The following is a 24,357-nucleotide window of genomic DNA, read 5'->3' as shown; positions in this document are numbered from 1 at the left end:
TTTGTTATACTATTTGGAACTGTCAAATCGCATGACAAGTTGCACCAGTGTGAACGGGTGCTTAGGCTTCATGCACATTGGCTTATGAAATACTCCTATCTGTGCTGGCGGCATAAATAATGCTTGTCTTGTCCTGTAATTATGCATAATGCACATTTGTAGGGGCATGGTGTGTGAGAGCATTTGGGGCATTTTATTGATGGCCTTGAATGCTGCTCTAAAATACAAGCCTAGATATGACGGTTTGCGTTCAGAGGCTATATATATATACATTGGGGATCGACCGATTATCGGCAAAGCCGCTTTATCGAGGGCCGATCTGAATTGGCCCCCGGAGGTTACCGATATTGCCGAGATTTCGGGAAAGTGCTTGTATCGGAGTGATGCCTGCAGCTAGAGGCATCACCCCGGTACCGGCGTCCATAGCCGACGGTCGGCTGTCTTATGACAATGGATGTGGCTGAGAAGCCGCTCGGCTGTCATTACAAGGAGCGGGAGGGGACGTCCCCCCGCCACCTTTCCGGGGCTCTCCCGTCCCGTCTCCCGAGCAACCATCCTGCATGGCCGCTGAAGAGAAGACCCGATCAAAGCCGGAATTCAGTTCTGATCGGGTCTCTATGTAAAAAGCCGGAAGTGATGTCATGACATCCCTTCCGGGTACTCAGCGCCAAATTAAAAAAAATTCCAGCATTCCAAACAGCCAAACTTGGCGTTTTGAATGCTTTTAAGTGCAGAGGAGGGGTTTGGGGTCTTCACAAAAGTACCTGTAAAAAAAAAGAAAACATTTTGTACATACAAAAAAAAAAAAAAAATAATCGATACCGATATTTAATAACCAAAATATCCGTATCGGCAGTAAAAAAAACTATATTGGTCGATCACACACACAAGTCTTAAAGGTTTTCATTTATCGCTTTCTGATACCTCCGGATAGCTTGTGGGGCTCGTTTGGTATTTTCATCTATAGAGAAAATAATGTGTAAAGGAGGAGTATATGAAACCTAGACCCAATCCTTATGTTTTAGCGTATTTATAAAGAATAATGGTAAGCCCCGTCATACACAAGTAATGTGTATGAATTTGGAGTTAGTACATGTTCTCATACAAAGAATAATAGTTGCTCCCGCAACCTCCCCCATTTCATTGATAATAGATAGTTAAGCCTTAAATGTCATATTACACAAAGCCTTCCTTGGTTAAAGAGACAAGTACAGTATATACCTCCCCTACTCTTTTGTTTCACACCTGTTTCCTACTTAAACCCAAAAGCAAACATTTATTAAATTGCAGCTTACCAATTCTTAGATGTGGTATCTTTTTAAGGTTTTTTTTTTTTAAGGCTTGCTTTCTTCTATTTCTATCCAGTAAGTCTTTTGTTGAAAAGAACAAGCTCTTTTTCTAGATGTATCAGTTTACAGGCATGAGGCAAACCATTTAACACTGGCAGGGGTGCCTACAATAATATATATTTTTTAAATTTATGTAAAACCTTTATCCCAAAGGGTTTGCATCAGGGATATCCAAACTACGGCCCTCCAGCTGTTGCGGAACTACACGTCCCATGAGGCATTGTAAATTTCTGACAATCACAGACATAACTAGGCATGATGGGAATTGTAGTTCCTGAACAGCTGGAGGGCCATAGTTTGGACACCCCTGCTAAGTGATTATTAGCTGGAGTTTGGCTTCAATTTGTTAGTACATTTCTAAAGGCAGGTTTTTTACCCCCCCAACCCTGGCAGCTCCCACTCCCGTACTCCGTTCAATGCTGTGTGTCCCACACCCGGTCCAGAAATGCTCTGCCTCCTGCTCTCTGCTCTAAGGTAGAAGTGTGATGGGTGCAGAGGACACTGCTCTGGCTGTGTATGAAAGGGGGCAGTGCTGTGTCGGGGGGGGGGGTAAAAAGGGGAGGGGGGGCACAAAAACTCAGTTCGGCCCTCTGGTGGAGGACAATTTTACTGATTGGACCTCCCGTGAAGTTTAATTCAATACCCCTGATCTAACCATTTAATCTGTATAGAGGATATACTGTGAAATATTGAAAAAGAAGACAACATAGAAAACAGAAATAAAATAAAATCTGAAGAGATAGCAGATGACACAGGAAATCTGTCATAGGGTCATACAAAAAGAAGAAAAAAAATATGATGAAAATCTTATTTGAGTATATTGCAATGCACACAATGTTCAGTTTATCTATCGGTTGCAGTTAATAAGTGGGTTTAGGCATGCCATGGCTTTGTGCCTGCAGTGTCCTCTCTGAACACAAGGGTAATATGAGGTAAGCAGCAGTGCTGTGCTGATCAGGTTATTATTCATTATACAGAGTCAAACACTTAATTACTGAATGGCCTAGAAGCACAGATCCCTAATGCGGTGTGCATTGTGCCGTGCAGAGAGCTTAAAAACACACATCATTAAAGAGGTCAGAAACAACTGCCTAACAGATGTGATTATGGTCTCTAGGGAGTAATTGTCCAGGGTTAGACCTCTGGCTTCTGACTTAATGGTATGGTACCAACACCGCATGTGAGCTCTCCCTGAAGATCAGAGGAAAGGAGCTTGCAATCTAATTGAAGATGAGCTATGGGGCTGTAAGGTTAGGCAGCGCGTAATATCGTTTGATGGTTCAATAACAGTTTGATTTTTTTTTTTTTTTGTCGTAGGTGGGGGTGACATGCTGTGGACCCTGTGCTCTCCAAGCTCCCGGGTATGAGATCACAAATGAGGTGAGATCAATAGAAAGGATTTGTTCCTCTGTCCCCAGATGTTTTGTGTTTGAGAATATACGGGTGACCTGTTTCTTGCTGTCTCTCTCTGGCTCAACATAGGCCCCTCCCACCCAGATGCACATTCCATACAAAACACTATGCATTCTGGGAATTGCCTAATCTCCATAATCCTTAAAACCAGATGGGGGAAGTCTAGTCACTTATTTGTCACTAAAGTGAGATGATATCCATTGCATGTCAGATCCATGTTTTTCATAGCGAAATGTATGTAAATGTCTACATGCAAGAAAGTGTTTTTGCTGTTGTAATAGTACACTGAACAAAATTATAAACGCAACACTTTTGTTTTTGCCCCCATTTTTCATGAGCTGAACTCAAAGATCTGAGGCTTTTTCTATGTACACAAAAATCCTATTTCTCTCAAATATTATTCACAAATCTGTCTAAATCTGTGTTAGTGAGCACTTCTCCTTTGCCAAGATAATCCATCTTTACAGGTGTGGCATATCAAGATGCTGATTAGACAGCATGATTATTGCACAGATGTGTCTTAGGCTGGCCACAATAAAGGCCACTCTAAAATGTGCAGTTTTATCACACAGCACAATGCTACAGATGTCATAAGTTTTGAGGGAGCGTGCAATTGGCATGCTGACTGCAGGAATGTCCACCAGAGCTCTTGCCTGTGATATTAATGTTCATTTCTCTACCATAATCTGTCTCCAAAGGCATTTCAGAGATTTTGGCAGTACATCCAACAGGCCTTAAGCTGCAGACCTGGTGTAGGAATTAGCAGCCCCCCCTCTACTCCTGGAGGGTTTTGGGCTGAAAGTGTGCCCCTCCCTGGAATGGTCGGACCCCCGGGTTCCTCTCCCTCCCAGTCTTTGTCCCCCCCCTTTCTCAGTGGTCTTCTGCAGGCCCTTGCACCCATCTGCCCACACTGGTTCGGCACTTAGGCCAGTATTTACTATTGCAATGGTGTCGCAAGCTATGAGAGTGGGCAAAACTTCTACGCCAGGACCTGGAGGGGGAACCGCTCCCCCCTGCCTTTGCAGAGCTGGTGGATCAGTTGGTCCAAGGGCTACAGTTTGTTTGTGACATCTCTTTGCATGTGGCTCCCTTGATTTCTAGACTGTCTGTCTCGGGGGTGGTCCTGCGGCACATTATCTGGCTGAAATGCTGGTCTGCGGACCAGGCTTCTAAGAAGGCCTTATCCGATCTTCCATTTGTGGGGGATCGCATGTTTGGAGCTTCCTTGGATGGCATCATCAAAGGCCTCACAGGGGAAAAGAGTACTCTTCTTCCTCAGGCTTCCAAGGGTAAGGAGTCCAGTGGCCGACGGGAGCCTTTCTTTTTGGCTCATAAGAGGCTTTTTCGTCCCTCGGGGTCTCAAGACAAGGGATCTAAGCCCTTCAGAGCCTCCGCTTGGGGGTTCTAAGAGGACCTGGTTCGGCAAGCCACGAGCGGGTTCTGCCAGACCTGCTCACAAGGCTTCCTCAGCATGAAGGGGCACCCTCACCCGTATCGGAAGTCTGCTCTGGTTCCATCCACAATCCTGGACTATCTGGGCCTGACTCTGGACTCCGCCTCAGCCAGAGTGTTTCTTCCTCTGGAAAAACTTCAGAAATTGCAAGAGGGCATTCAGCTTCTGCTGTCCAGCAGACGGTCATGTCTTCGGTCTTGTATGCGGATATGGGCCCGATTGTGTCTACCTTCGAGGCGATTCTGTTTGCACAGTTCCACATGAGATCTCTGCAAAAAGGGATTCTGGTGAAATGGAACAAGAATCCTCAGTCTCTAGACAATCGGATCCTGTTGAGCCGAAGTATGAGGGCGTCCCTAGTTTGGTGGCTTCATTCTCCAGCACTTCATCAGGACAAATAGTTTCTTCTCCTGTGCTAGACGGTCGTCACCACAGATGCCAGACTGTCCGGGTGGGGAGGCGTCCTCAGCACAGAGTGTGCTCAGGGGGTCTGGACTCTAGAGTCCAGGCTATAACAATCAATGTTCTGGAGCGTTCAGGCTCTGTCTGGTCACTGAACATGTCGTCTCCAGGGGTGTCCAGCACGGATTCAATCCAGATAATGCCACGGCCATGGCCTATGTCAGTCACCAAAGGGTACGAGAAGTGTCCTGGCGGTTCAGAAAGTAGCCGGCATTCTAAGATGGGCAGACTGATTAGTTCCAGCACTCTCTGCTGTGCACATTCCAGGGGTGGAAAATTGGCAGTTGGATTACCTCAGTCGACAGGCATTGGACCAGGGGGAATGGTTACTTAGTCCTGAGGTGTTTCATCAGTCTCTGGTGGGGTACTCCTGAGGTGGATCTGTTGGCATCTTGCCTCAACAGGAAAGTGCAGAGGTTTGTGGCACGGTCCCGGGATCCTCCAGCCGATGCCACAGACGCATTAGTGTCGCCTTGGTATCGGTATCTTCTGATTTACGCTTTTCTTCCCCTCAAACTTCTGCCGAGACTCCTGCGCCAGATTGAGGCAGAAGGGATTCCGGTCATCCTAGTGGCTCCAGACTGGCCTTGCCGGTCTTGGTACGCTGATCTGGTACGGCTGGTCGCCAGTGCTCCTTGGAGACTTCCTCTCATGGAAGATCTGTTGTCGCAAGAGCCAGTCTTCCATCCTGCTTTACAGTCACTGGCTTTGACCGCTTGGCTGTTGAAAGCCAGGTGCTGAAGGATAGAGGATTGTCTGGCTCTGTAATTCCTACGCTGGTAAAAGCTAGAAAATCTACTTCTGGAAAGATTTAACTTTTGTGTTATTGGCCGCAGCATTGATTCAACCAAACTTTTCCACCAAGCCTGTTCGTGAAAAGTCGATCATTAGATCAAATCTCACAAACCGAAATGACCAAAGATTGATCGAAATGTAACCAGTGCCTGCTAAACCAGCTAAATTTCCATCCATCTATGACCATGACCTGCTTAAGAAGCGGACATTGTAGCCCTCTCATTCTCCTTCACTATCCAGACCTATCCTTCCTACTTCACTTCAGTAGAGAAAAGTCAGAACTGTGCAAATCCTCAAACTGGATGGTTTAAAATAAAAATCATTTGGCAGATAAAGTTCTCATGTATTTATTTAATCGGTATATTTGCTGTAGGCAGGGCCGGGACAAGGGGTGGGCAGGAGGAGCGGCTGCCCTGGGCACTGTGGTATCATGCGAGGTGGGGGGGGCACCACACAGATTGGGGGGAGGGGATTTGTGCTGAGGAGAATTTGGGATGGTGGCAGGAGGTAAGAATTGTTATAGAAGGGCACACTTAGGGAGGTGTGCTACGAGTGGTGATTTGGGGGAATTTGTGTTGGGAGGGGGGAATAAGTGAAAAGGATTTGTGCTTGTAGAGGAGATTTGGGGGGGGGGGGGTTATGCTATAAAAGTAATAGATGTTTTTTTTTTTTTTTTTTTGGGGGGGGGGGGGTAGTGCTAGTAGGGATGAATGGAGGGTATTTGTGCTAGGCAGGGGAATTTGTTGGCAGGTTGTGCTAGGAAAGGGAATTGGAGGAGAGGAATTTGTGCTGGAAAGGGGGATTCGTAGTGGGGGAGAGAAGAATTGTGCTGGGGGGGGGGGGGATTTGAGGGGTAGAGGAGGACTGGTGCTAGGAGGATGATTTTCTTTTCTTTTTTTTTTTGGGGGGGGGGGGGGTTTGTGCTGGAGGCATATGAGGAGAGAGAGGATTTAAGCTGGGGGCATGGGGAGCCAAAGATTTGTGCTGGGTGGGGGGGATTTCTGCAGGGGGGAAGATTTGTACTGGAAGGGGGGAATTTATGCTTAGGAAAGAGTATGCAGATTAGTGCTTGATTTGTTTTTTGGTGGGGGGGGGGCATGCAATTTGGTATGTTTGCCCTGTGCTCTAGATGACCTTGTCCCGGCACTGGCTGTAGGCCTTCAATTTCAGCTTTAGTACAAAGCAGCATAGACCATAAATGACGGAACAGCAAATATTTCTACCAGACTTGCACTGAACTGTCTGATGCAACCTCAATGTATGTAATCCTTAAATGTACACACCATGGGGAACTGCTGATCCACAAGACTGACTTAACCAAATTCACATGGTTTTCTAAGTACTGTAGATAACAGAAGATCCTCACAGCCCTGACTGAGGTCATATGACTTAATACCATAAATGTGTTACTCAAATATAGTTAGCACGCAACTAAATTTTTTTGCCAATGATGAGGTAAATACAATATAAAGCATTTAGGACACTTTTCTGGCAGTTCCTTTAAAATGTACTGCGCCAAATTCATGAAAGCCTTGCAACCATTTCAGTAACTGTTCTCAAAGGTCCCGCAGATTCATGTAGTTATTAGAGCCGTTTCACACTAATCCGACTCAGTCGCCCCGACTTCGGGCGACTTTGAAGTCGCCCGTGCAGCGTGACTTTATCGAGGCTTGCAAACGACTTCTCATAATAGAAGTCAATGCAAGTCGCTCTGACTTCGCCAAAAAATAGTGCAGGAACCTTCTTCTTGACTTGAGTCGCTCTGATTAGAACGGTTCCATTGGGAGCTACTTGTCAGGCGACCAAGTCGCCTGACAAGTCGGAGTAGTGTGAACCGGCTCTTAGTGTTACTTTTTACAATGTGTCACTATGATGCTGCAGATCCAAAAAGAACTACCTCTAGTTTGTAGAAAACAAATCCAGAGGTAATTGAGGCCAACCCAGAATTGGCAAACAGACAGAAATACAAGTTCTCGGGTTGTTCATTTTATTTTTTGTGTATTTGCTTTATTGGTTGCTATATTGCGGGCTGCCAGCATCCTATCCACCAATAATGGAGGGCTGAACTTGGACAGGAGTCTCAGGAGGAGTCGATATAGGAATCGTTGCTTGTAGGCAGAAATGTACCATGGGGAATGTAGTCCTTACAAATTGAGGAGAAGCTGCAAATCATACGAGTCCAGGAAGTCTGAAAAGTGATGGTCAACAGACAGACAGATTTTTCAAGTATCCTTATATTGGATTATTAAAAAATGATTGTTTGAATTGCTATCACAATTCTGATGTTATAAAATGAAAGTATAAGGTGTGACCATAGATTTCCTTTAAGGATCACCCTAACATCCTGGCCCTGCCATTGTAACAAGCAAATCTAGATTGGTGGGGTGGTCTTGGTTAAATGACGCATTCAAAATGGACAAGTTTTCATTCTGAAGTGAAAATATTACATACATGCCATTTGCAGTTCTGTATTTAGTACAAATTATTTGCCCACATTTAAAGAGAAGCTGTCCTGAGATAGAGCTGTAAGCTGCCATTGTTGGCTGTATCGGTCTTTTAAGTGCTTTTTGAGTCATTAACTTCACTGTTTGCAAAGCAAGTATGCAGTCAATGAAGTCAAAACTCAAATCTCCGGTCATTGACTATCCAAATAGTCAGTTATTTAGGCTTGCCATAGATTTTTTTTTTTTCTTTTAGCCAATCAAGGTGGATGGAGGAATAATCCCCTTCCAAGATATTGTATTCTGTCGGCAGCATCTGGCCCAGTCATACACTGATCAGTGGCTAATAATCGATTCACTTCTGTTGAACAGGGACAGCCTCACACTGATCAGAATTTGGCCGGTCCCTCCAAACTGGCTGAATTTCGATCCATCTTTGTCCAGCAAGGAGAGAGGTCAGGAACGACAGGCTTCATATTCGACAGTGCTTGTTACCTTTAGGCCCTGTTCACACCTGAGCGTTTTTCAGCTCATTAAAACGTTCATCTGTGAATCCAAAACACCCAACAATCAAAATCCCATTCATTTCAATGGCCCCTGTTCACATCTGAGCGTATTGTCCCCTGAAGCAAAACGCCTGAAGCTCAAAAAAAGTACAGGAGCTTCTTTTTGGACTGATGAAGAGCTGTTCGGGTCCCATAGGAATGAATGAAACGCCTTTATGGGTGTTTCACAGACACACAGTTGGTCTCCACCCCTTTTACACACCCATTTTTTACATAAATCACATGGTCAGCAAGATGGAGGACAGCAGCCTGCTGTATGAAGCTGAGAGTTTCATTGCTTTGGTGTGGGAACATTCTTGTATTTATGACACCAAAGACCCAAAATATAAAAACAGGAACTTCAAAGCAAGAGTATGGGATGAAATTTCATCAAAAATGGTTGTTGGGTGGTGCAATCTGACACTATCCCAGAAGCATGATAAAGGTAAGTTTTCTAGTGTTTTCTGCAGACATGTTTTGCCTTTGCTGTTCTATCACGTGTCATGTATTGCTTGTTGTTCTGCAGCCTGTATTGTACTGTTCATAAGCTGAACTTTTTGCAGACATGTGCGTGTTGCCCCCACGCATATGAAATCGCACATGTGAAATCGCAGGGCGTATCTGCAACCTGCAGGATAACCGATTGGTCAAAAAGACCACGTGATGTCACTGTGGCTCCAGACCTTCAATTTTACATGCGTGGGGGTGCCATTCTGAATGCGTGTTACCCCCATGCATAGGAAATCGCAGGGCGTGACTGCGGCCTCGAGTAAAATCGCATGGTCAAAAAGACCACGTGATGTCACTGTGGGTCCAGACCTTCACTTTTACTTGCCATTTAGAATGCTTGTTAGCCCCACGCATAAAGAGGAAGAGGAGGACCACTTTAGCCTCAAAACGCCTGCAAAAAACGCCAGAGAAACACCCAAGAAATGCTCTAAAAATGCCCAGAAAACTCCTGAAAACAATAGGCTCAGGTGTGAATGGAGCCTTAAATATCCAAAGGTGCTTTCTGATATGAGCTGTGTGTGTGTTGCCATTGCTCAAATTACTACAACCATCATAATGGTATGTTGTTTAGCTCTCTTCTGCTGGTAAGACTGCAGCCACTTAAATAAGTATACAGCTGGGAGGAAGTTCATAGCCCATTGAAGACACAAGACCTTGTTTAGTCTTTGGTATTCTTAGATCCAAATGTGTCTGTGCCCTCATGGATGTGCGTCCGTTGTTTTCTATTCTTGTCACTATTAAATGTCTCTTGTGTTTTGTTGCCTGTGTTTTGGAGTCGGGCACCTTATATTGTGTTGGCCATATGTCAAATGTCAGTCAATACTAAGCTTGGGTGTATTCCTACTTTCAGAGAATGACGTCAGAGGTGGAGGACGAAATCCGGCTTATTAGTGGAGGGGTGTCTGAGCCGCTAGTCATCCAGGAGCTGCTGGAAAGATTACGAGAGCTTGAGGTGAGGCAAATGTTAATGTTAATATATGTTTTCCCTTGTAAACTAGCTTCGGGAATTTATGGCAGTTTCTCATAATGAAATGAGGTGTTTTCTAGAGCAGCCAGATTTTTATTATGGGGAAAAAAACTAACCTTTATTTCCCAAATGTCATTAAATGCTCTGTATGAGTTAATAATCATAAAAACTCTACATATGCTGAGTCACTGGTAAACAGGTACAATAAAACACCTGAAAATGTCTAAAAGCTGATCGCCATATTATACCATCAAATAATTCTGCAAATAAATCCTATACACATCAAAGAAAGGGGTAACTGTATTTTGATGATATTAAAAATGATGGAACTAATCTGTATTAATGATTTTCAGTGAGGACAAGGTCATATTGGTACTATTCAGCCACATGGCTACCTCCATATTGGTTTGGGTCACAACAAGACTCTCTACTGTCTACTTGGAATTCATAAAGTCAGGGCGCTTGTTGTAATGATTTCCTTTATTCAGAGTATGGACAGAATGCCTGCTGCTGTTAAAGTGGTTGTAAACCCACTTTGTTTACCTTTATCTATAGGTAAGCCTATATTTAGGCTTACGTATAGGTGCTGTAAATATCTCCTAAACTTGCACCGTTTAGGAGATATTTACAGTGCATGCAGCCGATGACCTCATCGGCGCATGCTCTCTGAAGGAACAGCCACCCGTGCCGTTCCTTCAGAGCCCTGTGCCGTGAACGGCGGCTCCCGCGTGCATGTTTGGAAGTGCAGTAAACGCGCCTCCGGCCAATCAGATGGCTGGAGGACGAGAACCAGGACGGCCGAACATGTCTACACAGCTATAAGTCATTTTACTTGTGCATGTCAAGTCAAAAAAAAAAAACCCATTAAAGATAAATTGGAAAATAAATATAAAAAAAAAAAATATATATATATATATATATACACAGCGGGTACGAAAAGTATTCAGACCCCCTTAAATTTTTCACTCTTTGTTATATTGAAGCCATTTGCTAAAATCATTTAAGTTCATTCTTCTTCCTCATGAATGTACACACCGCTCCCCATATTGACGGAAAAACACAGAATTGTTGACATTGTTGCAGATTTATTAAAAATGAAAAACTGAAATATCACATGGTCCTAAGTATTCAGACCCTTTGCTGTGACACTCATATATTTAACTCAGGTGCTTTCCATTTCTTCTGATCATCCTTGAGATGGTTCTACACCTTCATTTGAGTCCAGCTGTGTTTGATTATACTGATTGGACTTGATTAGGAAAGCCACACACCTGTCTATATAAGACCTTCCAGATCACAATGCATGTCAGAGCAAATGAGAATCATGAGGTCAAAGGAACTGCCTGAAGAGCTCAGAGACAGAATTGTGGCAAGGCACAGATCTGGCCAAGGTTACAAAAAGATTTTTGCTGCACTTAAGGTTCCTAAGAGCACAGTGGCCTCCATAATCCTCAAATGGAAGACGTTTGGGACGACCAGAACCCTTCCTAGAGCTGGCCGTCCGGCCAAACTGAGCTATCGGGGGAGAAGAGCCTTGGTGAGAGAGGTTAAGAAGAACCCAAAGATCACTGTGGCTGAGCTCCAGAGATGCAGTCAGGAGATGGGAGAAAGTTGTAGAAAGTCAACCATCACTGCAGCCCTCCACCAGTCGGGGCTTTATGGCAGAGTGGCCCGACGGAAGCCTCTCCTCAGTGTAAGACACATGAAAGCCTGCATGGAGTTTGCTAAAAAACACCTGAAGGACTCCAAGATGGGGAGAAATAAGATTCTCTGGTCTGATGAGACCAAAATAGAACTTTTTGGCCTTAATTCTAAGCGGTATGTGTGGAGAAAACCAGGCATTGCTCATCAGCTGTCCAATACAGTCCCAACAGTGAAGCATGGTGGTGGCAGCATCATGCTGTTGGGGTGTTTTTCAGCTGCAGGGACAGGACGACTGGTTGCAATCGAGGGAAAGATGAATGCGGCCAAGTACAGGAATATCCTGGACAAAAACCTTCTCCAGAGTGCTCTGGACCTCAGACTGGGCCGAAGGTTTACCTTCCAACAAGACAATGACCCTAAGCACACAGCTAAAATAACGAAGGAGTGGCTTCACAACAACTCCGTGACTGTTCTTGAATGGCCCAGCCAGAGCCCTGACTTAAACCCAATTGAGCATCTCTGGAGAGACCTAAAAATGGCTGTCCACCAACGTTTACCATCCAACCTGACAGAACTGGAGAGGATCTGCAAGGAGGAATGGCAGAGGATCCCCAAATCCAGGTGTGAAAGACTTGTTGCATCTTTCCCAAAAAGACTCCTGGCTGTATTAGATCAAAAGGGGGCTTCTACTAAATACTGAGCAAAGGGTCTGAATACTTAGGACCATGTGATATTTCAGTTTTTCTTTTTTAATAAATCTGCAACAATGTCAACAATTTTGTGTTTTTCTGTCAGTATGGGGTGCTATGTGTACATTCATGAGGAAGAAGAATGAACCTAAATGATTTTAGCAAATGGCTGCAATATAACAGAGTGAAAAATTTAAGGGGGTCTGAATACTTTTCGTACCCACTGTGTGTGTATATGTATGTATGTATGTATGTATGTATGTATGTATGTATGTATATATAATTTTTAATGGGTTTAATAGATCAAAAGGGATCAAAAAGGAGAATCTCTCTTGTATTTAATTCTATAGCACCTTTTCTTCCTGGGGACTCAATGTTTTTCAGATTGATGTTGGGGCAGACAGGAGATGAAGCAGCCATCTTGGACATACTCCATAGAATATTATACTATGACCAATTTTAGACTGTAGCTATTCAACTTACCAGCATGTCTCTGGAATGTGTGTGGAAACTGGGGAATCCAGAGGAAGCCCATGTGAGCAAAGGATAACATGTACACTTCATGCAGTGCTGGGATTCGAACAAAGGACCCTAGCCATGCAAGGCAAAAATACTAATCACTAAACCACATAGAACTTGCCTAGTTTCTTCTCCCAACAAAGCGGTGATCATGTCACAGAAATCCAATACAGTTACAACAAATGACTTCACAGCAGCTCAACCTATATTAACATACTATAGAATCCACATGGGATTGCATGATGTTTAAACCAGGCTGAGACTATCTCAGATCAAAGATTACAAAGTGCAAGTTATCTATAATTTAAAACATGGACGGAAGACCGCTTCACAGCGACAGCACAAGGTGTGGAGGGGTCCTCTATTTACATCTCTTTTCCAGAGGAAGCAATAGGCGTATAAATCTGGACCTCATCCAGCTTTTGGGCCCTGCAATAGCTGCACTCCTCCTTGTTTGTCCACCCTATTTTATTCATTTATGTATATCAGGGAATATTAAAAGTACTCATAAAAGCATAATTTACTGTAAATTGTAAATGTTTTCGAATTAATCTTGCAGGCTGAAAACTCTGCTCTTGCCCAAGCCAATGAAACTCAGCGGGAAACATATGAGCGTTGCCTTGATGAGGTACGTTGGATTGTTGTATGGTTTGTGAAGTCTATATACATTGCTTGCTGTGGTAATATCTAGAATATAATTGCTATCCATGTGACTGGAAAGCATCATACCATGGAACTGGCAAAGATAGATTTTTATTAGACTTTTATGTGGTAGGAAATGTCAGTTTATAGTATGTAATATGAAGCCAGCACCGAAAGGCAGCCAGGGGGGTATTAAATACAATGGACTGTCTATGAAACACACTTGTCCATCCCTCAATAAGAGGGTAGATACTGAAATAGAAGTGTGCTCCAGACAGCTGCGGGAATGCAAATATTTCACAGCCCACGGCTGGCTTCAATTATTGTGTCACTTACATGGAATGCCAGAAATCTCATTCGGTATTCGAATCCTGAAGATAAGACTTAATACACAGAACTGGGCACACAGCTCCTAAGACTTTAGTCGAGCACAAGGCTGTCCTATGACGTTATGTTAAAGAACAGTTTAGACTAACTTATTGGCTTTGAAATCTCTATAGTTTTAAGCTGCATTTGAAAGTCCTAGCAGCCGCTAGCGATAATCGCAGGAAAAACTCAGCATGCTGGTTGTACCCAAGTTGATTAATAAACTTGATACATTCAGCCCGCTCATACGTACGTGGTTCAAATCTCGGCCGATTCCTGCTCAACTGGACAAGATTTGAACGGTGTATGGCCTGCCTAAGTGGTCACACAGCAAACCACAGGTAGTCTCAAAAGTAAATTGAAATACTGGGTTACAGAAGTCAGGTTTGTGAAGAAATGTATAGTTTTAGAACGGTGTCAATTTTAATTGCCGACAAATGTATTCTTTGCAAACAACATTCAAAATGTGCTGTTATACTTCCCTCTGTCTTTATTTCCAATCATTTTTTATTATTATTTTTTTTAAATGTGTTTTGACATCTCATTGAATTTGGAAATGCAGGTCTTCATGTTGGCTGAAATGCGTAGGAAAACTGTAATAATTTCAAACATATTCTTCTTCTGACCCTTTCAAGATGATGCAAATGTATTGAATTCTGACGAGACTGGTGATTGTGATGTCAAATTACATTTTTCTCACTTTTACCTATAATCTTTTTTTTTTTCTTATAGGTTGCAAACCATGTTGTGCAGGCACTTTTAAATCAAAAGGTAAGCACGGTCCTGTTCTTGCTGTTACTTTAACAGGTACTGTTTTTTCCGATTAAATATTTTCATATATTGTACAACCTATATACAGGAGAGAACATTTACATGATGCCCCTTGTGGAAAGTTAATCACTTGTAAGGCCTCATGTATATTTGTACCCTGAAATTTTGTCTGATTAGTTATTTGACCTAAATCATGTCCCTTGTAATTAGGGGCATACATTATTACTAATTACTGGCAATCTCCAGCACTGCTGTAATACAGTCTTAAAGGGGTTGTAAAGTCAGAAGGTTTTTTATCTTAATCCATCCAATCCATTAAGATAAAAAGCCTTCTGTGTGCAGCAGCCCCCCTAATACTTACCCAAGCCCCCTCTCTATCCAGTGATGTCTACGAGTGTGTCATCTATCTGGGACTCTCTTCTGATTTGGCTAAGACAACGCATTGGCGCAATTGGCTCCAGCTGCTGTCAATCAAACACAGCCAATCAGGAGGGGGGTTGGGGACAAACGGCAGCTTTGTGTCTGAATGGACACGCAGAGCTGCAGCTCGGCACAGGTGCCCCCATTGCAAGCTTCTTGCTGTGGGGGCACTTAACAGGAGGGAAGGGCCAGGAGTTTCAGCCAGGGACCTAAGTGGAGGATCCGGCTGTCCTGTGCAAAACCAACTACACAGAGCAGGTAAGTAAAATAAGTTTGTTGTTTTGATAGAAAAAAAAAAGCACAAGACTTTACAATCCCTTTTAAATGCAAAAGTACTATGAAATGTGTTGGTTCCATTCCCGCCAGAAACATCCTAAGCATAGAGTTTGTGTCTCTCCCCTGCATTTTATATGGATAGTTTTCCTCTAGATCTTGATCATTTCTGATTTCTACCTCCTCTTCTTTTCTCTGGATTACAACCAGATTTTCACTGTAGAGCACTAAAGTTGTTCAGAGTCCGACATCCTGCAGAGAGCATATGGTCAGTGCAGAGTTTGTCAAGTTTAGGAAGTTATGTGTCTGTTTCCCTCTGACTCATTTACCAGCTCAGGAATCTGTAGAAAGGTCTCTGCTGAGACTTGATGGTTCTTTGTTGGGAGACGGATTCACTGCAGTGGTTTGCACATTTTGCCAAGCTGTCCGATTTTTACTTAAAATGGCACAAGACACTCAAAAGTATATATGGTGATGGAGTTAAATTAATAGATTTCAGTTTTGGAAGGGGTGTTGCATAAAACATGGGCACCAAAGGTGTCTTTTTCCTTGAATTGATTGGGGGAAAAAAAGGGGCTTCCAGATTCCGATAGGTCCCCTGCCCGCAGACCCCCTCAACCACCAGTCAGGGTTGTGGGTAAGAGGCCTTTGTCCCCATAAACATAGGGGCAAAGTGCTTTGGGGTAGGCAGAGCCTTATTCCCCGCCGACACGGTTTTATTTTCCCCACAGTTTTTTGTATTGCCAGCTTTGTTTTTATTTGTTTTTCCATTGAGCTGTCAGCAGGGAATCCCGCTGACAGCTAAATGAGTCATCCGTTGTTAAGGATGCGGCGACTGGTTTCTCAGCTCTCTCCTTAACAACCAGCTAATATTAGACGCCGGTCGCTACGGCCTCCCAAAATTTTGCAAATGAATCACTGTTTTGGAAATCCGCAGTGAAAATTGAGGGGAAATTCGCACTGGGCAAGTGTGAACCTGGCCTTGTTCTGGCCTCTCCTCTGCACTCATTTAGTCTGGCAGCGTAGTCTAGCAATAATACTGATCACTGCTCTAGAAAAGGCCAGGAAACTTGTTGATGTGTGCAGCACCCCAGGACCCTCTTACTCCTTATCCAGGGCTCTGAAAAGCTAAAACACTTTATAGTTCAGTCCATTCCTTTTATCTAGTCTTTAATTGAAGCACTTCTTTTCGAAGTTTTGGAGTTCTGTTCTTAATTGCATGCCAAGGTGGTTTAAAACCAGTTTCTGTAGCTTGCACAGAATTAAAAATTTGCTCCTAATCAGTTTTACCTGTCCCTGATTTTAGATACATTTCGGCATCTTCTTCGCTTATAGAAGACTTGTATTAGATTTGTTTTAACTGTTGTATAACTTAAAATGCTTTCTTTTTCTAGGATCTTCGGGAGGAATGTATAAAATTGAAAAAGAGGGTGTTTGACCTTGAGCGTCAGAACAGAGCATTAAGTGACCTCTTTCACCAAAAGCTGCAGCGCTCCTCAGGATCATCCCCGGAGGTAAGCGCTGTGTCCATGGGAATTGGGTCACATACAAAGCACACAGATGAGTTGATTTGAATTGGTGAATAATGTGATAACCCATCACCTTCCCTTTTCTGCTGCATTGTAACCTTTCCCTCGCTGAAACTCTTTTTACTATGTTCTGCTCTACAGATTTGCTGTTCTACTACTTGCCTTTATTTAGAATTAAAATATTTCTGTTATATAGAAACACAGCCTTCTTTTAAAATCCCACTGTTACTGCAGTTGTAGTGATGCAGGCATAGTTTTCAAGGCAAATGTTTTGTGTTTTCGAAGTACTAGGTTTCAAAGAATAACCATTAGGTGGATGCATTTGCCTGTGCAGTATAAAGAGACTGCATATTTCTGATGTGCTAGAGCTGCGCACAGTCACCCATACCGTAGACATGAATGGGAAAACGGGGCTGTACACATCAATTCATCATTCATTTGCATAAAGTAGCCCATAGTCAGACATAATTGCACCAAACGCACTTTATATGCGTTTGGTGCAGTACATCTTTCTGCCTGTAGTACTTTACACAAATATCGGTGTGCCTTTGTTTATATTGTTAAAAAAAAAAAGTCTATATATAAAAAAAAAAAAAAAAAAAGCTCAGTAATAGATATAAATGGTCTATGAAAATAATTCTTACAGCTATTGCAGTGTACTCTTTCACACTCAATTACTGCAGTGTTCTCTTAGGAATTGGTGGATTGGGAAAATCCATTACATATCAGAATAATAAAAAAAATTTTCTTAAATGCTTTTGTGTGGGTGTCCTCTGTGACATAAGATCCCTTGCGATCATGATACTTTCAGACATAATATTTCTTTTGTTCTTTTCCTATCCAGTTACATCCACTACAGGCTGTATCTGACTCTCAGGGAGGTGATCTAGAGAGGCTGCCGGTGTCTCTTCCACTGGGACAATGTGCAGTGCAGAGAGAGGTAAACTGATATATACCTTCCTCTTCTTTTCTGGAAGAGTATTAAAGCAGTAGTAAACCCAAAAACAAAAATTTATTCAATTGCAGCTTACCAATTCTTAGATGTGGTGGATGCGCTTTTTTTTTTTTTTTTTGCTTTTTACCTTTTACTTTCACCTGGTGATCCAGACAGTAAGTCTGTTATTTCTTCAACATTCCTTAACAGCTGTCCAGCAAACATGGCAGTTAGATAGTTGACTACTGACAGGGGTGCTTACAATGGTCAACTTTTATTCATTTATGTAAAACCTGTATCCCAAAAACAGAAAAATAAACAGTTTGCTGTAACTGTTTATAAAGTATTAGCTGGAGTTCAGTTCAAATTTGGTAGTTGAATCCAACTAAATCTGCTAGTCTAATACTCTCCTCCTCCTGCACGGACAATGCTGCTGTCCAAAGGTATCTACTTTACTACTTTAACCGGAATGCAGATGTCATAAGACAGGAAGGGTGTTGCTGGCTGAATCACCAGGTGAAATAAAGGGCAAAAAAAGCCTAAAAAGAAAACAAATGTGTATTACATTTCTGTTTTTTGGGTTTGATGCTGCTTTGTACTCAACTTTTTTGCTGTGTTTAGTATGCAAGGAGTAGTGACAGCATCATCCTCCTCATCTGTTCTACATCAGTATTTACTATTGCAGTCCCTGTATACTGATAACAATTGCTACAAGTTATTGCTTTTTAATGCTTTTTGTGTTAACTGCAACTTTGTGATAGTTTTCTGTAAACTGTCAGTTCACTCACAATTGGCATTTTATTTTTTTTAATGATGGCGAACTGATGGTACTATTCAACACCATCATTTCTAAAAAATATATCCTATATAAACTCCGAAGAATGTTAACCACTTCCATACTGGGCCATTTCTGACACTCCGCTCCTACATGTAAAAAATCATTTTTTTGCTAGAAAATTACTCGGAACCCCCAAGCATTATATATTTTTTTTAAGCAGAGACCCTAGGGAATTAAATTGGTGGTCATTGCAACTTTTTATGTCACACGGTATTTGCGCAGAAATTTTTCAAACGAGTTATTTTTTTGGAAAAAAAAAAAAAAAGTTTTATGAATTAAAAAAAAAAACACGAAATTTTAGCCCAATTGTTTGTATATTGTGAAAGATGTTATGCCAAGTAAATAGATACCGAACATGTCACGCTTAAAAATTGCGCACACTCTTGGAATGACGCCAAAGGCTACAGGTTACCAGTTTAGAGTTACAGCGGAGATTTTGGGCTAGAATTGTTGCTCGAACGTTTGCAGCGATACCTCACATGTTTGGATTGAATGCCTTTTACATATGTGGCTGCGACATACGCATGCGTTCGCTTCTGCGTGCGAGAATGCGGAGACGGGGGCACTTTACATTTTTTATTTTTACACTTTCGCTTTCATTTTCATTTTTTTTTTATCACTTTTATTCCTATTACAAGGAATGTAAACATCCGTTGTAAAAGGAATAGTGCTTGACAGGTCCTCTTTATGGAGAGATCTGGGGTCAATAAGACCTCCGATCATTCCTACAGGCTGGAAAGCTTCAAATAAAAAAAAAAAAAAACACGATCTCGGCTATCGAGCTGAGATCACGGCAGTCTTGACAACTTCCAGGCCGGGCGTGACGTCATCAGCTGCAGGCACCGTTCAGATATCCCCACTTAAAGCCCTGTACGTCATATGACGTCCAGCGGTAAGGAAGTTATTGATGTACCTCCTGTATTTTGTCTTTTATATGCAAATATTGTATCTGTATCGTTTCTTTTACTTTTATGATATTTGCATTACTGATATTAAGGAATCCAATATGTCAAAATTCCTAAAATTTTTGTAGGTCTCTGGGGAATTCTGTCGGTGAGATATTTGCACTTGAGATATTTGCACTTGAGTTCATATACCTCCACACCTGCTGTGGCCTTTATAAGGATTGTGCTATTCTCCTGGTACATTTTTATTTTTTTATTTTATTTTATGGAAAATGCAATGGGAGGAGCTGGAACAAGCAAAATTAGTCAGCAATCAAAACTTCCAGGTGGACAGAAATTTTGTTGGAAATTATGGCAGAGCGTTATAGCTGTTGACTTATCCAAAACATATAAGAAGGCAAAGTTTTATAATTTCTTTTTTTGTTTTGTTTTCCGGCAGGAGAAGCAGCGCTCTGGGAGAGCCCAGTCATCTTGTCGCTCCTTAGATGCCATGTCTCCATTCCTCAGGAAAAAGGCTCAGATCTTGGAGGTTCTACGAAGATTAGAGGCAACAGGATCTCAGTCTGGATCAAGCTGCACTGGCCCTTCAACATATCTCGGGGGCTTGCCATCATCAAGTGGGAATGGGCTGCGCATCAGAACAGAGCAAGGCTTCGATTACCTTAATGGTGAGGGCATGACCCCTCCAGAACTTGGTGCAGATGAACCTTGGGCTTCCTGTTTGCTTTTAGCCCAAAGTGGGTGGGAGGAATTGCTAAAATGGAAGTCAATACAACGTGAACCACCAGCAGGTAGCCCTGGAGAGGGTGGAGGAGAACACTTTGGTTTGGCAGCAGAGGAAACACAGCAGTCCACACGTCAAGCAGAAGGAAGTTCTTCCTCTTCAGATGATGATATTGGAGAACCACCACCTCCAATAAGTGAAATCAGGCAGCGTTTACCATTAACTGACTTGGCAAAGGGCTTAGCACCTTGTATGTGCTCCCGTGGAGCAGGAGATAAAAGAGGCCCAGTTGAGGGCCATTCTGATGGAACTGGTTTCAATAGGGGACACATTGGGCATCTTCACTCACTGACATGCTATAGCAAAAGCCTTCATGAAGTAGTAGAAATTCAGCAAATGTCAGGAGCATCACCAGCAGTTACAGACACAGGGGACACTATGTCTTGTTCCCCAGTGAAAACGTTGGGTTCAGAACATACATCTGAAGGACCTGCTTCTCCCTGTCCTCCTTCTACTGGGAGCACTCTAAGTTTACCAAGAGACACAGGTGGATTAACCCACAAGAGTGCAACTCTGGAGACAAAAGATGATTGTTCTCAGCCCCCATCTATGGCTCCTAATTCTTCTTCTTCTGACCCACAGGATGCACTTATTCCCTCCACCGAGCCCCGAACACCTCACATCCCATCTCCAGCTAAATTTCTCAAGTTTTTGAAGCTTCCAGGCTCAGGGGAGAAGTCACAGAGTCCAAACTCTCTAAGGCTCAGCCCTCAGCTTACTCAAACCTCCAAAATTCCTTGTCGGAGCAATAATTATGAGGCATTTCCCTCTCCGCGCCCAAGTAGGAAAGCAGCTGACGAAATACCTCGTCCTGAAGTAGATGCTGATCCACCATCTCCGTCTGAATTAGTAAACTCCGATTCCAATAGGCAAGGGCAAACTGAAAGTTCTAACAGCTTACTAAGTAGATCTGCAGTACAGTGTTGTACCAAAAAGTCTCATGATTATGAGAATGTTCCTGCTAAAAATTCAGAACTTTCCACTGCAAACCAAACTGTTGAAGATTTGGAGGGTTCTTCAAAGTTGGGTATTTCAGTTTGCTCTTTTGGCTGTTCCCCTGGACTTTGTGCTCATTCTCAAGTAAACTGTACAGAAGATCATCATAGTCAGGCATTCAATAGAAAACATGTAACTTCCAGAAAAACTGTAGAGTCTGCTGCCCATCTCCCATTTAAGGAAAGAATGGGAAAACTGAGGAGTTCAGACAGCCAACAGTCTGAGCTCACGGTTTCAGGAACAGAGAATGTTAGGGTAATAACTGATGGACCTGACCTCCGCCCATCAATGAAGCGATCCTTAGCTGTTAGTAGTTTAAGGACTCCTGAACCTGGATCTACTGAGAGTTATCCACCACGGTACCATGGCCAGAAATCTGATGCTGCTCGCACTCGGCAGCCTGCCACAAACTGTCCACCCGGTTCTCCTCATGGGCCTCGTAATCAACCTCGAGCACCACCTGTCCCTAGCAAATCTCCTCGCAGCCCTCATGGGAGTCCAACAAAGTTACCTGCAAAATCCCCCAGTAAAGCAACAGCCAAACCTCTTGTATCCCGGCCTCTAAGTGAAGAGTTGAGGCCAAGTCCTCGGCAACCTGCATCCTCTATTGAAGATAAGCAAAGGATGCAATCTGCTGGTATAGGAAAGAAAGCTGGTACATGTCCAGAGTATGCCTGTCCTCGTAGTACAGGCCCACAGGGTACAGAAAGTCTTCCACTAAGTGCTCTGCATTCTGCTATAGAAGAAAAAGTAATGAAGGGCATTAAAGAGAACATGTTAAGGTTGCAGGAACAACATCGCTCACCTACATCAGATCCTAAACAGCGTAATTCCAGTGGTATTGCCAGCTGGTTTGGCCTAAAGAAAAGTAAGCTGCCTGCACTTAGCCGAAGACCAGAGCCTGGACGAGTAAAGGAGGAAAAGCGGGACAGGGCTGCTGGAGGCTCTCCTCGGACTAGAGATGCAAAAGGTGAAAGTTTAAATATCTCCATGTTAATGGAAAAAGCAGAGGATCTGAGAAAAGCTCTCCAGGAGGAGAGGGCCTATATTAATGGACTTTCTCTGGATAAAAATCGTACACCTGTGCCTGTGGACCCGGCACAAAATCAGAGGTCTTTGACTGCAGACAACTTTATGCAACAGCTTTTAAATCGGTGAGTGTTATGAATTTAGAGAAAATCTATATACCCAATTTCCTCTTGCCAATTACCATTACGTATTCATTTTTTTCAGACACAATGAATGCTTCAATAGACTACATAGGCATACCTCTGTTATTTATTTAATTATATAGTATGTGCAGGTTTAATGTATTTAACTGTCTTGCTCCACAATATTAAAACTTTTTTTTTTTTTTTTTTGTAGGTTTTATTTATTTATTTATTTTTTTAATACAGAGTTTTACTTAAGATAAAATAAGCTAGTAGAAGTAGATCACTATTTGTGCAGTCTATTAGTCTTAAAGTAGTGCCGTACCTAAAACGGCTTTTACTTTTTAGGAGCAGGTTTAAATATCCCAGTGAGCCTAAAATGTTCTAACATCCTACTAGACTCTCCCTCACTCCTCGCATGACTGACAAGCTTTGCTTTGCTTTTTCAGTTAGGCTAATGTCACTGGCTGAGGTGAATTCTCCATACAGACCAGGAGAAGTCACTGCATGTTAAGTGACACTAGATTGGTGCATTGCAGTATAAAGCATATTTAACGTCCATGCATTGCTGTGTGGTATACCAAAAGTCTTGCTTGTTTTTGGTTTTGGTGCAGATTCCAGCAAGTACATCTTCTAAGAGCATGAACAATACAGCATGTACAATAATTAAAGAAATGCACAAAAACAGAGGTGTGGTAAATGGGCTCCTAATACTTCAAGTTATTGTCAAAGTGACTGCTAGATTAAATGATGTACCCATGTTATACAGGAGCTAGGGTGTGTGTTGCAGAAGATGAGTTTATGAAGTGCAGATAATGCTTTTCTACATCGTTACGACTCGCTATGACTAAACAACCTTGAAATAATTAAAAACCCAAGCTGTTTTTTTTAAATAAAAGTGCATGTGCGCCCCATCTTATGAAATGGCTTAAAGGGTAAATCGTGGGAAAAATAAATGGCAAATAAAGAAAAATTAATATAGCGTATACAATTGCGACACAAGTCATATTGTAATTTAATGTTAATAAAAATGACCATTCCTTTTCAATATGCAGCCGCTGTAATTTTCTGTAAAATGCAATATGTGCAAACAATTCACCAACTGAAAGTGAGTAAGCGCTCACTGAAATTAGATGAGATCTATATGTGATTAAATGGAAATACAAAAAAAGGTAAAAATATGCAGACTGAGAGGAAAAGGGAAGGCTGTAATAAGCCCCCTTTTCCTCATGGGAAAGTGGCTGGAAAAGGAGATAGGTTTATGAGGTATTATTTCCCTCCTTTTTTCCTCAGGTAGAAAGGGAGGGAGATTTAGGATATCCTGAGGGAACAGCTGGAGTGTGTGTAACTTTGCAAGGGTCAGAGCACCTATAGCAGGGGTACTCAAATATAAAATTGAAAGGTCCACTTACAAATTTTCCATTCAGTCCGAGGTCCAGGCTCTGTGGTATGCTGGGCTCTGTGGTGCTGGCTGGTGCTGGTTTGTTGGTGCTGGCTCTGTGGTGCTGGCTGGTGCTGGTTTCTATGGTGCTGCCGCGGGGGTGCTGGCTTCGTGGTGCTGGCTTCGTGGTGCTGGCTTCGTGGTGCTGGCTTCGTGGTGTTGGGCTCCTGTGCGATTTATCCCGTGGGCTGCGGCTGTGACTGTGAAAACGGCGCCTCTATTTCCTTCATAGTCCTGGCTCACAGGCGGAGTGATATCAAATGCACCCCGCCTGTGAGAGGAGGACCCATACAGAGAAAGCAGGCAGCTGCAGTAGAGAGCAAAGCCGCTGCTTCCTTTTGATATCACTCCGCCTGTGAGCCGGAACTACAACTCCCTTGCAGGAGACCTGGGCGGGCGTGTGATGTCACTAGTTGCTAGACGCCGGGCGGCCGGTGATCTAGCAACCAGTGATAAGAGGAAGGCATACCGCTGCGGTCCAGATCTAGGGGCGTCGGGGTCCGGACGCGGCCCGGAGTCC

At 42.9% G+C, this 24,357-nt stretch overlaps 2 protein-coding genes across 4 annotated transcripts in view; one reads left to right on the top strand and one right to left on the bottom strand.

Moving 5' to 3' along the window:
- TMBIM6 (transmembrane BAX inhibitor motif containing 6) overlaps positions 1 to 24,357 on the bottom strand; it is a 168,602-nt gene that overhangs the window by 3,151 nt on the left and 141,094 nt on the right. The gene's annotated exons all lie outside the window — the stretch shown is intronic.
- Positions 1 to 24,357, top strand: part of NCKAP5L (NCK associated protein 5 like) — a 141,894-nt gene that overhangs the window by 96,014 nt on the left and 21,523 nt on the right. For 2 of the 3 annotated variants that reach the window (XM_082245540.1, XM_082245542.1), the window contains exons 2-8: positions 2,671 to 2,729; positions 9,819 to 9,920; positions 13,347 to 13,415; positions 14,528 to 14,566; positions 16,654 to 16,773; positions 17,633 to 17,728; positions 19,905 to 22,399. In XM_082245540.1, the coding sequence (XP_082101666.1) occupies positions 9,822 to 9,920; positions 13,347 to 13,415; positions 14,528 to 14,566; positions 16,654 to 16,773; positions 17,633 to 17,728; positions 19,905 to 22,399 (2,918 nt within the window). In that variant the 5' untranslated portion in view covers positions 2,671 to 2,729; positions 9,819 to 9,821. Of the gene's footprint in view, positions 1 to 2,669; positions 2,730 to 9,818; positions 9,921 to 13,346; positions 13,416 to 14,527; positions 14,567 to 16,653; positions 16,774 to 17,632; positions 17,729 to 19,904; positions 22,400 to 24,357 lie in introns of all 3 variants that reach the window. The other variant, XM_082245541.1, reaches the window with a different exon arrangement.

Source organism: Pelophylax lessonae (genome assembly GCF_965119305.1).
Source record: "Pelophylax lessonae genome assembly, chromosome: 2".
In the NCBI taxonomy this organism is placed as follows: domain Eukaryota; kingdom Metazoa; phylum Chordata; class Amphibia; order Anura; family Ranidae; genus Pelophylax; species Pelophylax lessonae.
The sequence above is the reverse complement of the archived record's forward strand: the minus strand, read 5'-3'. Positions and strand labels throughout refer to the sequence as shown.